At 42.5% G+C, this 14796-nt stretch overlaps 1 protein-coding gene across 2 annotated transcripts in view; it reads right to left on the bottom strand.

The window, feature by feature from the left end:
• The window catches only part of LOC101166746 (phosphatase and actin regulator 1), a 49790-nt gene that overhangs the window by 23894 nt on the left and 11100 nt on the right, over window positions 1–14796 (bottom strand). The window contains exons 1-2 of one of the 2 annotated variants that reach the window (XM_023965080.1): window positions 10196–10846; window positions 7134–7298 (exon numbers count right to left, since the gene is read on the bottom strand). In XM_023965080.1, coding sequence (XP_023820848.1) covers window positions 7134–7298; window positions 10196–10472 — 442 coding nt within the window. In that variant the 5' untranslated portion in view covers window positions 10473–10846. Of the gene's footprint in view, window positions 1–7133; window positions 7299–10195; window positions 10847–14796 lie in introns of those variants that run through there. The other variant, XM_023965081.1, reaches the window with a different exon arrangement.

Genomic DNA, 14796 nt, shown 5'->3' with positions numbered 1-14796 from the left:
ATCAATCCGTCAGAGCAAAGTATTGACTCATTTCTTAATAATGTAAACCTACCCAGGCTAAATGAGGATCAAATCACAAACTTAGATTCTCCGCTCTCGCCGTCTGAACTTCATGAAGCTCTGTTACTAATGCCTAATGGTAAAGCACCAGGGCCTGACGGCTTTCCTGCTGAGTTTTATAAAGAATTCTGGGAACAACTGGCACCAACATTTTATAAAACTGTCACATCTATTAATGAGAGCCAATCAATGCCACATAACATGAACTCAGCCAACATAATTCTTCTTCTAAAACCAGACAAAGATCCCACTAGTCCTTCAAGCTATCGCCCCATTTCTTTAATCAATGCAGATGTAAAAATTATCTGCAAAGCACTAGCACAGAGAATAGAAAAAATCACTCCTCACATAATCCACTTCGACCAGACTGGATTCATCAAAGGCAGACACTCGGATGATAATGTCCGTAGACTAGTTAATATAATAGACTTTGCCACCATTAAAAACCAGGAAATGACGGTACTATCGCTGGATGCTGAAAAAGCCTTTGACAGAGTTAATTGGAAGTTCCTTATTGCTGCACTCCATAAGTTTGGTTTTGGAGAAGCATTCATCAATTGGATCAAAATATTATATCACAACCCCAATGCATCAGTTAGAACTAATAAACAGACTTCAAACAGGTTTTTTCTTGGAAGAGGAACCAGACAGGGCTGCCCACTCTCTCCTTCTCTTTTTGCTATATTCATTGAGCCTTTAGCTGCAGCAATAAGACAGAATGAGAGCATTATAGGAATAAAAACCAAACACAGCCATCATAAAATTAGTCTTTATGCGGATGACATATTACTGTTTTTAAGGAATTTACATTCTGTAAATGAAACAGCAATGATCATAAATGAATTCTCCTCCATATCAGACTATTCCATTAATTGGAATAAGTCTGTTTTATTACCACTCAACAGGAATATGGAACAAAGACTCACAATTCCAGTTAAAACAGGAAATATCAAATATCTGGGTATCTACTTTTCCCCCAAACTATCAGAACTGGTGCAGCTAAACCACACCCCATTACTGAAAAGCATACAGGACGATCTAACACGCTGGACCAACCTGCCTCTGTCCCTTATGGGCAAGGTAGCCACGGTTAAAATGAAAATCTTACCCAAAGTTAATTATCTCTTCTCAATGATTCCCACACAACCGCCATTAAAATGGTTCAAAACATTAGACTCATCCATATCAAGCTTTCTATGGAACAACAAACCTGCAAGAATTAGTCTAAAAACTTTAAAATCTGCAAAAAGCTGTGGAGGATTAGAACTACCTAATTTCCACAAATACTTTCTTGCAAATAGATTACAATATATCTTAAAATGGTTAAAAAATAATCCAGAAACCAACTCATGGTTAGACTTGGAACAGGTGTTATGTGGAAAGATCAACCTGTCACAGCTACCATTTATTAGCCAAATAGTTAAAAAACAGGATTGTTTCAAAAGCATTAATATAAATGCCACCTTAACAGCCTGGTGGGAATTTCTCAAAATATCAAAATCATCAATTCAACCGTGCAAAATGACACCCATCTGGAACAACCCGGACATCCTTATTAACAAAAAAATGATTCACTTCCCAGCTTGGCAAGCAGGGGGCATAAAACAACTAGAGCACGTAATTATTGATAGAAGATTCATAACCCCCCAGGAACTTCAAGACAAACATGGAATAAATAACTTCTTGGAATATCAGCAACTTAAATCAAGTATTACTAAAAAGTATAAAATTAAAGACGACGATTTAAAGCTACCAGATGTAGTTACCACTCTGATTAATTTTTCAATGAATAGAACTCTCTCCAAAATATACAAACTTTTATGCAATTTAGATAACAATATTGCCCTTCCAACAAAAAAATGGGATGCAGATTTGAGCATCAGCACAGATGAAAGCTTCTGGTCAGAACTTTGTCTAAACACCTTTAAACTGACAAAAAGTTCAAATCTGCAGCTAATCCATCTCAAAACTCTTCACAGAATTTACTACACTGGACAGAGGATGTTCAAGATGGGTCTCAGTAACTCAGACATTTGCGAGCACTGTGATAATAATCTACCCGACAGCTACATGCACGCACTGTGGTTCTGCACTCCTGTCAGGGCTCTCTGGCAGCAGGTATGTGCCGATTTATCAGTCTGGCTTAAGGTTTCAATCACTGCCTCACCGTCACTTTGTGTGCTTGGTGACATGAGTGCCATCGATATAGAAGAAGGATTAGCATCTATCATTTTCATAACTCTTTGTATTGCCAAAAAAACTATTTTAATAAATTGGAAAAACAAGAAAAATATAAACATAAGTCAACACAGAAATCTGCTGTTTGATCATATCAGCTTGGAAAAAATGTCAGCCCAAAGCTCAAGTAACTTTGAAAGAATTCAGTCTCTCTGGTCTCCTGTGGTTGACTCCATGACTTAGGGGGTGGAGGGCTTGGTCGTCGCTGCTCCTTGCCCTTCTGCCGTGGTTTGGGGTGGGGGTCGTGGCTTCCGGTGCCTGGCGGGGGCGGTGGGGGGCTCCGTTGGTCGGGGGGTCGGGTCCGGTGCCTGGGTGGGGCGGGCTGGGGCGCTGCGTGGTCCTCTGGGCTTGGGTGTGGGGGTGCGTGGTGGGGGGTGGGGTGGTGGTCTGGCTTGGCTTGGGGGGGTGGTCCCTTTGCCTGTGCTGGGGGGGGTTGGCGGGGGGCCCTGCTCGGGTGGGGGGGGCCCAGCGGCGCCGGATGGGCTGCCCATCTGCACCTGGGGCTGGGATCGGCCCTTCCCTGGCTCTGGGACGGGACGGGACAACCCTCTCGGGGCCCCCGGTCGCTCTGGGTATCACCCGCTTCGGCTGCGGGGTCTGGGGTGGGGTGGGGTGGGGGGCTTGTCGGCCCTGTCCTGTGGGGGGGCGTTCTGGGGGGGAGGGGGGGCCCATTATTAGTACGGGTCGGGGGGGCTAGCGGGTCGGGGTCTCCGCTGAGGCAATCAGTGGTTGCCTCGGCCGGTTGGCCTCCTCGGTCCCGTCGAGGCCTGACCAGAGCTCTTCTAGGGCCGGCGTCTGGGGGTGGGGGCCTGGGCTTGCTCCGGGGGGGGGCGACGCTTTCTGGCTCCTCTCTCTCTGTGTGGGGTGGGTGGTGCCGGGCCTGGGGTGTCGGCGCCTCCGGGGGTGGGCCCCTGGGCTGGGTGGCCCTGGCCCCTTTGCTGGGGGTGGGCTGGGGGACGGCTGTTTGACCACCGGGGGACAGTCTACCAGCTGTCCCCAACTTACCCCCTTCCTTATATAACCTCATATTAGGGTGAGGGGGTGGGGGGTTTAGCCTGCGATGCGCCTTGGGGGGGGGCTACTTGGGAGTGGCCCCCCTCCTATGGTTGCCGTATGGAGTGGGCCCCCCCTCTTTCGGTTTTATTTGCACCTTAGACACGTAGGGTCCTTGGTAGGGGGGGTGCTTGGACATCACTGCAAGCAAGCAGCAGATGTCCTCCTGGCACCCTACCCGCCAATTTTAACCGCACCTTAGACATTTAGGGCCCCTTGGTGTGGAGGGTGAGGGGACATCACTGTGAGTAATCAGGAGATGTCCCCTTAGTGCCCTACTCGCCAATTTTAACTGCACCCCCCTTAGTACACACACCCCTCCCCCTTCAATATATACATTCAAACATAAACACACACACATGCACACAAACACCCTCTCAAACACCCATACACGCACACACATTTTACAAGGAAGGTGGGACCTGGGTCCATCTGTCCCCTACCCCGTCCCTGGTGGGGGGTGCGGGCCTCTTGGCGATGGCGGCCGTGTCCCTTGGGTGCCGGCTCCCTGGGCCCGGCGGTGCTCTCTCCGCGCGGTGGGGGGGTTCATATTACACCTGAGCCGGGGGTGTTCGTGTCCCTGGGGGGTGGGTCCTGGTCCTCGCCCCTGGGCGCTGGGCCCCGCCAAACTTCCAACATGGCCGAGCCTGGTCGGGCCATATTTATAACATCCCTTATGGGCCGCCCTTTTTTCCCCGGGGTTCCCCCCTCCTGGGCGGGGGCGGCGGGCCCCTGCCTTGCTCCTACCTGGACCAACCGTGGGCCGGGTGGGTGGCTGCCTGGAGTGCGGAGCGGGTCTCCCTTGGGGGGTCCTGGCTCGTACCTGGGGTCGGGGCGGGGGGATGCCCGGAACTCCTGGGTGGTGGTGGGGTGCTCGTCTGGGGCTGTGGGCGTCCCTCTCCGGTGGGGCCCTGCGTTGGGCTCTTCCGGCGCGGCGGGGGGCTGCTTTCCTGGCTGGGCTGGGGCGGCGCTCTCTTTCCCTCTGCGCCTCCCTGCTCTCTGGCTCTGGGGGCCTCGCGGCGGTCCTGCTGGCCCTGGCCTGGGTGGCGGTCTTGGTCGCCCGGGGGGCGGTTGTTCCCTGCCTGTTCCCGTGTGGCGCTGGGGGAATTCCGGCTGCCGCTGCTGCTGCGGCGGGGGTATGGGTGTGGGGGTGGCTGGGCGCTCCTCCTCCTTCTTTTCACATTCCACCATCCATTTTAGAAGAACATAAACACTCACCTGAGCACAGGTGTTAGCTCACCTTTGCACTAATAGTTTGCATGATTGAATGAATGAAAGATTTCACACTAGTTGGTTTAAAGGCATAGGTATGCGTTCGTGAACACTATCTGTTTTGTGTGCATGTTGACATGTGGACATTTCTGCGGCTAGCAGGTGTGTTGATAATATTTGAGTGTGTGTGAACAGGCCCCGCCCTTTTTGTACTACATTTGAACCGTACCGTAACGATAAACAACCAGTAAACCTGTCTGCTCTATGCTGCTTCATGGTCTTACCCCCCTTCCCCTCCTATTATCACCCTCCTACCCCCCCCTCTCTCTAACGTCCCTCTCTCTTGTTCCCCTCTTTCCTTTTCCGTCCGGTCCAACACCAAAGATTTTCAAACATGATTGAAATTAATAAAGTTTGGCCTCAATTACAAAAGGGGTTTATTCAGACATACCTTTGGTTTGTCTGAAGATGAATAACCCCTCTTGTTAGAATAAAATATGTCCGGCATCCGGCGTAAAACATTGCCAAAATTTACCATGCGACTCGTTCGCTGTGGCGACCCCTGATGGGAGAAGCCGAAAGTGGAAGTTAGAATAAAATATGTCCAACACAAGAGGCCCTCAGCTCTCATCTGTTTGCCTAGCTGTTGGACAGGACAAGTTAAAAAAAAAAAAAAAAAAAAAAAAAAAACTTTCTCACAAACAAACTCTATTGATTCACTTATTTTGATTTTGATAATGAGGAGATTGAACTTTAACAGCCATATAAGATTGACTAAGCTGAAGACCTCGACACCAAATATCAAAAACCACATTTCTCCTTTCAAAACAGTAGAAAGAGGAGCAAGAAATCCCAAATCTGCTCCCCTGATCAGCACTGTGCTTAAAAGCTGCTGCGTGTGAAGAGATCTGCTGATAAAAGCTAAAAATAGATGTAAAGATAGCATCAAGATGCTAAAATATATCCTCCCCCCGATTGATTTCTTCCAGATACAATCTAAAAATTCACTAGGTGCATTAAAGACAGCGTGATAAGATGCACACAATTATCAGGTTCTTCAGTCCAACTCTCTTGAGGTGAAGAGTGCAGTCCATCAGATCTGGAATTCCTCTGCTTCATATCACCCCTTCTTATCCAGGACAACATCTGCCTACCCATTAGCTCGCCTTCCTACCATCAGTATTTAGATTTCACAGACAACCACAGAGGCAGAACAAAATTCACATCAGAGACTGAGCAGGCAGCGTATAGCTGCTGGAACAAAGGATCTGAGGAGGACAAAGATCTTTGAATGAGATAACAGCCATAGAACCAAAAAGGCTTTAGATATAACTGTCGAGGAGCTCCAGGGAGCTGCGATTTAGCTGCAGTTCTCCGAGGGTCCGTCCCTGCGAGATACATACCCTGTTGTTTTCATCAGAGCGTTGAATCTCCCCAGAAATGCTGTTGACTTAACTGCAGAGCAATCTGCACTGCTTCCTGCCAAAGAAATTATCTACGCTGGCTTTGGTTTCTGCTGAGCTGAGAGTTACATCCAACTTATCCGAGGCGTGATCTTGATGACTTTTAATTTGTTTTAATATAAAAAAAACTTCAGCCACAGGTGCCCGGTGCACCGGAGGCGTTTGTGAGATAACCTTTCACCCCAAAACAAAAACTACAGGCCATCCATAGATGAAAGCAAGTTTTAGAAGTGGCAACAAAATATATATATATTTAATGCATCATTAAAAAATTGAATTAAGCAAACAAATCAAGTGGAATCAAATGAAAACAGCCAATTCCCTCGGTTCTGCAGCGAGTCATTACCAGAATAAAAGGCATCTTTTGTTGCTCAACTCTTGATTGTCTTTCATCACAAAAGGGTAGATCACCGGCCATAAACCGCATGACAATACAGCAACTCCATGATTGCTTCAACAACACTCCAATGCCTCACAAAGTTGTCAAGAGTCAAGCACTTAAGGTGAGAAGTGACAGCTTTTTCATATCTGACGGAAAAATTCAGTTATTGTAAGAAACAAAACAAACTAAAACCCTACAGACATTCATCAAAAGTGAAAGACAGCAACTACTGCGATCAAACTGAACCCAGTTCTTACAGTCTACATTCTCACATCAGACAGACACTGAATCATTCTGCAATCTCCATCGAAGAAATGTTAATTTGATATTACTAAACCAGAACATCCTGTCCTGTTTGAGCTGCATTCAGGTCCCTAAGTAATTGCTCATCCTCTACATAGACCGGCATTCTGCTTCCAGGCTGAGACATACAGTCTGACAAACTGCCTCCTCCCATCCAGCCGGCTGACAGTAGAATTCAGGATGTGTCAGCCAAGGAAAATAAACAGAGCCACATCTGAGGAGACCATGTCCTTCACTCTCCCCTGACAACCATTGGCTGCCGGATCAAAGGAACCCTTTGAAGCCCTCGAAACTCCACCGCTGCCATTTTCTATTAGAATGAAGCAAGCATTCAACTCCAATAAAAAGACACAGATTAGCCAGAATGCCTGCATGTGTATTCTTCCCTTCACCCCAATGCAAAAAGTATAAATGTTATGTACCAGCAGATGTCTGCTTGAACTTCTCACTCTTCTTCTTCCTCCACTTCCAGGGCTTGAGGAGTCTTCCCAGCGATGCAAACTTGCTGCGTTGACTGATGGGCGGAGTGTGGGCACCGGAGACGAAGGATTCAGAGCGCATGGCTGCCAGCCTATCTACTTCCTCAGCTGCAAAGGAAACAAAGGAAATAAAATTAAATGAAGCGGAGCCTCTTTAAAAAGTAAACATGCAGAGGTGGGGATCTGCAGCAAAACATTTTGACTGTCAAAACATCAAATCTGTGCCAAGTGGCCTCCTGATTTCTGTTGTAACTCATTGAGGCTGAACCAACAGCATAAACAAGCCTGCATGTCACATATCATTATGCAGAATAAACAGAGTTAAAGAGTCTGATGCTGCTTCGTGCTGAGCAGTCGGCATTACTCGCCAAAAAACACACTAAACAGACTGATAAGCACCTCATTAAAGGAAAATCTCAACTCCTCATGAAATATTCACAAAGCCCTCCCCCTTTGACTTTAAAGTACTGTCTGACATCAAAAGCAAAGAATGTAAAGGCTTTTGCTATTACATGGACGAGCTGAGGCAAATGCAAAATGCTACAAATGGGTCAAATTGCTCGTATAAAATAAACATGGATGAAACAAAACTCACAAAGATGGCCCACATTACAAAAATAGAAGAATCTTGTGGAGTTGTAAATAAACGGTGAACTTTACTCAAAGAGACTGGATGATATAAAAACACAGAAATATAAATTTCTCAAATGACAATTGTTTAAAACAACTGATACAAAAAAGTATCCTGAACAATGTATTTTTCTTTCATTTTGTTATTTTTAGACAGCTTTTACAAAAGGACATAAGACCATTTTTATCATAATCAATAGCAGTGTTTAAATCCAAAATGTCAACAAAAAGAAAAATAGGTTTGACAAAAAGAGCTTTTTATTCTGAAGGAGAAATTCTTAGGAGAATCGTTCTGGATAGAAAAAAAAATGACCTAAAAGCACAAAAGTGATGATTCTCCTTATTAAATACAACAAATAAGCAAGAAAATAACCAAAACTGAACACTAAATGGATATAATTGTAATAGAGGACCTTGAGCCCTGACACTTGCAGGACCATTGTCAGAGTCAATAAATGGGAATGAAACGTTTCAAACAATAGGCTGTCAGTTAAAGCAAAAACCTACATTTCTACCTTAAGCATCATCCCTTTGCTAAGCTCTCCCAGGAAACCAGACTGCAGGATGAGTATTGTGACGGTTAAGCAGGGCAGATCTCTGCAGATCAATGCTCTAATAATGCATGAAAGCTCAGTCTTAGCATCCTGACCAAAAAATAAAATAAAAAAAGTACTTAACAGCTGAGGTTAACTGAATGAAAATGAGTTGAAAATTGATAGACTGTTAGAGGACAGAAAAAATAGGAATCAACTCCAGTAACGTTCTGCACAGAAATATTGTTGTATATTTTGTGACTGAACTGGTCATGACAGAAACTTAAATTTCTTATTTTATCTCAGCAGTTGCTGCTTTCTGTATCTTCCTAAACTGGTGGAAAATTTACCTTTGAAGGCAAAATGGCTGCAGTTGTGACGGTGATGGATTCAACCTTAATGTTTCTTGCTTTTCTGGAGACAAATTTATGTTTCTGTGATTAATAAAATGTTCGCTATTCTCCTTACTAACGTGACATTTGCCATTCAACAAATTTAGATGGTTTTGGCACTCTTATGCAAGTTTAGCATATTAGTTCTCATAATTATTATCTAAAGTTCTGCAAATTTAAATGTTCAATAACTGCCGTTTCCAATATTTTATATAAGAAAAAAGATGAAAAACACAGGTGTGTGGGATGAGATTAAAGTTAATGGAAAACAAAAATAACCGCTTACTTTAGTCATTTGCTGAGGGTGATAGAATTAAAATCAATAACTGGGGTGCCAAATTGTTTTGAATGAAACATTTTAAAATAAATACCAAATCTTAAAACTTTGTGCACCTAAATATCATGCTTTGATGGTCAGATTTCCAAATTTAAAAGATGATCTATCCCTTAATTTTGTGGTTAGCTTTGTTGACATTGTCTCCTGTGTATGAACAATCTTTCTAGATGTGAAATCTTTTTTGTGTGTGTGTGTGTGTGGGGGGGGGGGGGGGGCAGAATGTGATAATTTACTGTTGTTTTCTTCATTGAGTCTGTTTACATGAGGACCAAAAACCTAATTATCTGACTTTTGAGAGTCCAGGTTTTAGGTGATCATCTAAACGGCACAAATCAAATTGTGAGCTGCAGCTGTGATTTAGAGAAAGGGGGGGGGCAAGTTTGGGTCTCCCTGTGTAGGACCCAGGCCTTGATGAAATACAGGGCTGTGTCACGAAGGGCATCCGGCACAAAATCTCATGGGGTCACACAATCTCTGCCAAAGCACCTGTGCGAATTAGTAGCCGATTTGCTGTTGCGACCCCACACAATAATCTGATTTTTTTTTTTTTGCAATTTGAATACAATTCTATGCATTAATATCATTTATTTAATTTTACATCCATAAAGGACAGCGTTTGAGTCCCAAGTTTCCAGCTGATCACGAACCTTTAAAGAAATCCAATTATGCTGCATGTAAACCAGTCAGAGTTTTAAATAGTCCGATTTCTGCTTCAGATCTATCTGATCATTGAGGTTTTCAGGTTCCACATAATCAAGCTCTTTGTTGCGCTCATCATCCTGTTGCTGCTGTTAATTAGAAACACTTGTTTGCATAGCAAGATGGCCGAGTGATGATGTAATGACATACTGCATGCACATTCGTGGCATTTGTGGGCTAAGTCTGTAAACAAAAACAGGCAGGAAGACATTTCTGATAGAAGAGGAGGAAGAGCTTTTTCTTCCTGTAGACCAACATCTAAGTCAGAAGTTTCCAAACAGCCGAAATGACGCATCGAGACATCAAAGTAGAGAGGAGATCTCGGATAATCTGCCGCGCAAAGACGCAGCCCGAAGGCATGGGTGGTACGGCGCGCGGAGAGGCTCCACGGGCCACGCGCGACAGCCTACTCACCGTCCTGCGTGTCGTTTCCGCGGCTGCAGTTGCTGCATATGTGTTTGATCTCTTTCCCGATCTGACAGTGGATTGTAAACGGCATGTTGTTGTTGTGCGGATGCTGGCCGTGCCCCTTCCTGCTGCTCAGAGACATGATCTTAACCAGGCTGAAGGCTTTTTTCTTGGGCTTCTCCACGGCCACGGGCGTGTTTTCTCTGCACCCCGTGGTGAGCCAGGCGCCGTGCATGATGGTGGGCGCAGGATCCACCGTCGGGTAATTGGCCGTTTTGAACATGGGGGCTCTTGCAACAGCAGTGCGGCGTTTTGTTGCGCTTTTTTTTCCCTCCCTAAACTAGCGCCATCAGTTGAGTCCTAGTGGCGCAAACCGATCGCTCTTCTTCGGTGTTCCCACACCTTCACCTGAGGACAGGATGTGCAGAGACTTTATGGCGCGAAAGTCGCAGCAGCTCAAGAAAAAAGCGACCAGTTACACCTGGAGGAGGTCATTCTGAACAAAGACTGAGTAGTAGATAGCAGGTTGAGCCTCCTCTTCCTCCTGGAACTGTGGACTGCAGTCGGTTGTGGCTAATCCACGATTAGTGAGGCTGCGCAGTGAGAGGCTGTGATTGGCTGCGCGCAGAGCGCTCTAATAGGTCAGCGTGGACGCAGCGAAACTTCTGTTTATTCTTAACTCTAACTGTCCTGACTAATAATAATAACACTAATAAAGACAATCTGTTTATTATTGGCCTTTTTTTAATGTCAATTGATTTGCCAAATCCTTAAATAAAACCTACAGGAGCAACAATGCTGAGCTCACAGCAGAAAACACGGCTCTTAGTGGAGGTTTAGAGGACCACAGAGAGAGTTTATTTCAGCCCCAACGGGCTTCAAATACCCTGACCAGGGGCAAACAGGGTCAAGTGATGATGGAAAACAACTATATGCACTTTCATTTACCTTTATGGTCTTTTCATGCTTTCTGCTGCTGCAAAAACGGAATCTTATCTTAAGAAAAACCTGTCTCTTAAAACACAGGTTATTTCTTACACCCAATGGTCAGATAGTCATGTTAGAATGGATTTTTGGGTTACTTTCTGGAGCAATACCAATTTTTTTTGTTTAATTTTAATCAAATTTTCGTTTGTTTTTTTCCAGAGTCTTTTTCTTTCCTGAGTTAAAATAACCCAGCAAAATGTTGGCCCCTTTATAACATCAGAGTTGGATTAAAAATAACCCAACTGGGATTATTTCTAATTTAGGGACTTTTTTTTTTCTTTTTTGCTTGGTAAAACATTTTTTCTTACCCCACTGGCAGATTTATTTGCTTATTTGAATAATTTTCTTCTTCAAATTTTAAGAATTTTTCACTTTTTTCTAGGGGATTTGTTTTTGCAGTGTAGGTCTGAACTGCTGAGCAGAAAATGTTCAAAAATTCTCGAGTCTTAAGTCTGAAGTTTGAAGCCATTGACACCTGTTGATGCAAATATGCATTAAACCAATTCTTTTCCAAAAATCTTAATTTAACTTTTACTTGAAAGAAAAAACAAAAAGCAAACATGGTCTTGAACCAGTCAGGGAGCTGGTTAAGAAAAGAAGCTAGTGTGTTTTCTTTCACAGCTTAAGGACCTACAGGAAATGTCACAAAAGCTAAACTGAAAGTCTAAACTTGCAAGTAAATCCAATTACAAACAGGATTAGAAAATGCTTCTGGAAAAAGTCTATGGGCAGTACTGTACCTTTTTAAATGCCAGTCAAGTGTATGGATCTTACTAAAAGGGAAATTTAGTAACTTGTTTGGTTTTTTGGTTTCCCCCCCAAAAAACATCATTTCCCCTTCTCTTTTTTTGGCAATTAAAATATAAAAAATTCCAGTATTTGTCACCACATTTATCAATCTTTTGGAGACATTAGTTCATTGCTGCTTATCAAAAGGCTTTTTGCCATTTTGAGGTAAATCCGAATGTCCCTGTTTATAGAAAAGAGCAAATGGTGAGGTTGGACTTAAAGGTGAAATATAAACTAAAAATCTTTTGATATTATTACAAAACTAATTAAGCTCAGGATTTTAAATGAAAGTAACAGAAGGAAAGAAATCAGTCATCAGAGAGCATAGTTTTTAAATAATTAAATTTAGCCTAAAGTGACATTAAATATTCCTTTTTTCTGTTGTTTTCCCAAAGTTTCTGTCTGCATTCAGATATGATTACAGACATTAATGGCTATTCAGTGAGATGTTGATCACAAAAGGACCCTGAAGCTTTTCCAAAGCGCTTGCTTGCAGAGCAGTGACTGGGGAGTTGTTGGGAGGAAGTGACTTGGACGGCTCATCAAAGCGCCATATTGCTTTGGTACCAAAGCTCTGCTCTGAAATGAGCTCTCAGCACGCTGCAGTGCAGCACATGCCCTCAGGTGGCGACGTTCTGCTGCAGACTTCCATTCAGATGCACTGAACGACATTACAGTTTAAATTATTGTTATATGCTACATATTTGAATATCAAATATTGTGTTTATTCATATTATTAGACATTTTTAGAGTTTATAATATAACGAACTGCAAATCTGCTCATCACTTCAATGTTTATTTTCTATAAAAGCAAAACAACAGTTTTCTATTTCTGACCCATGAATGTACTTTTTTATTATCTTAAATGGGAACCATTTTTTTTTACTTTTAGGAAAAACATAAAATCATACGAAATTCCCCGTTTGTATTCCTGTTTGTTATAAATGGTGACCTTTACTCTGTTTTGAAAGTGTTTACATTTAAAAAAAATGTTCTTGCCTTTTTCTCACCCTTTGTCTAACAATTTAACTATTTTTAATATGAATTTCTGGTGTTTTTTTAGGTAAATAGAATCATGTGTAACTCGTGACAAACAAAGTTTAGAGTTAGTTTAAAAACTCACTCCCATGAAAATCACGTTTGTTTTTTTTAACATGTTCTTATGGCATTTTTATGATGATGGAGGACATATATACAGAAAATAAAGCATTTTTTCAAGCAAGCTTTTTTTTTTCTAAATCATTGTAAGCAGACAAAAATATGCCATTGGAAAGAGAGCTTATTTGTAATGCAGAAAATACACGGGGCAGGCCACATGCTCCCTGCTCCAAAGTCTCAGCAACAGCAAGGAGAAGGGGTTGCATACGTCAACAGTTCTGTCCACAATTCACAGTCAAATTTTGAATTAACTTCTGCCACTCTGTAGAAATTATATCCAAGAAAACAACACAGCTTTTGTTATTTTGTCTAAGAATGGCAATCATATTTAAAAGGGAAGACTTTTAAAACAAAAGGTAATACTGTGCAGTTTCCACGTTTCTTTTGGCAGGTCTAAATATCCTCCCTTAAATCAGGAGTAGCAGATTTATTCAGATAAAGGACTGAATTTAACCAAATGCAACAACTGAAGGCCTTCATCAGACACAGCACAGAGAATATGACCAAAAAGTGGAGGCTGTTGAAATCTGGAAGCGTATCTCACTTTTGCAAGAAAACCACATTGTTTATGCATGAATCAAAGAGAAACACTGACATTAAACTGCCCAAAACATTTTAATGTCCGCTCAATACCAAAATGGTTCTGAAAGACAAAACCATCAAGTTGAAAGAGGGAAAGCTAAAGGGGAAACATTTAGAAATGGTTCTAACAGAAAGCATAAAATGAAAAGCTTCAACACAGAATAGAACTGGAAAACCTGATGGACATGTGGTGATGTTCCAAAATCTTTATTGTCAATGCCCCTCTTCTTAATCCTTAAAGACTAAATGTACTTTTCTGTTGCTCAAAAATGTGAAGAATTTCAATTTTGCATCAGCAGCTTCATCTTTGTTTTTCTGCATTGAATGTTGTGTTTTCTGGAAGATACTTTAATCTAAAGGTTTTCTTATCCAGCAGCCACATTCTCCTTCTCACCTGGTTTAAATGAGAACACAGCTATCGCTCACTTTGGAATACCTTCTTGTCTTTTTTGGAGGACATTATAATGCCCACTTTTCTTTATATATTTATGTTTTGGAGCTAAAATCTAGAATCCAAAGCCTACATTTGTTTCAGTGAAGAGACTGTAAAGCTGGTTGTGTTTTGATCAGTTGTGCCAGATTGGATGTTTTGGATTCTAGTTCAAACTGGTTTCCATGGTTCTGCTGCAGGTTTTGGCTGAAATAATCTCATAACTTCCGACTGAACAGGCTCTTGCTACAAATCCCTCTGTCTCTGCTCTGTGGTTTTCCCATCTGTCACTTCTTCTTTACATCTTATGTAGGAATTTGGTACCAGGTTCTAAACATAACAGGATTCGTGTTAAAGAGGTTAAAACAAAATGTTATCTCATCTGTTAAATCTACCTTTTTTTTGCACTATTGGCACACGTTGAAGCCAAAACAGATTCTTGTCTGTTTCCATGTCAATCTTTTGTCCATTTGTTTTGTTAAGTATAATGAAAAGAGTTTAAAAAAATCCAACATTTAAGACTAAAACTTTTTGGTATACTGTTGACTAATAAAAACATTGTTTGCAGTGTTGTAGTTTTCAAACATGTAATCACTTAAACCTTAGTTACAAAAAGCTTTTTTACTTTAAAATGTGAGTAAGTTGTTCCTTACAAAAAACA

This window comes from Oryzias latipes, chromosome 17 (genome assembly GCF_002234675.1).
Source record: "Oryzias latipes chromosome 17, ASM223467v1".
Lineage (NCBI taxonomy): Eukaryota > Metazoa > Chordata > Actinopteri > Beloniformes > Adrianichthyidae > Oryzias > Oryzias latipes.
The sequence above is the reverse complement of the archived record's forward strand: the minus strand, read 5'-3'. Positions and strand labels throughout refer to the sequence as shown.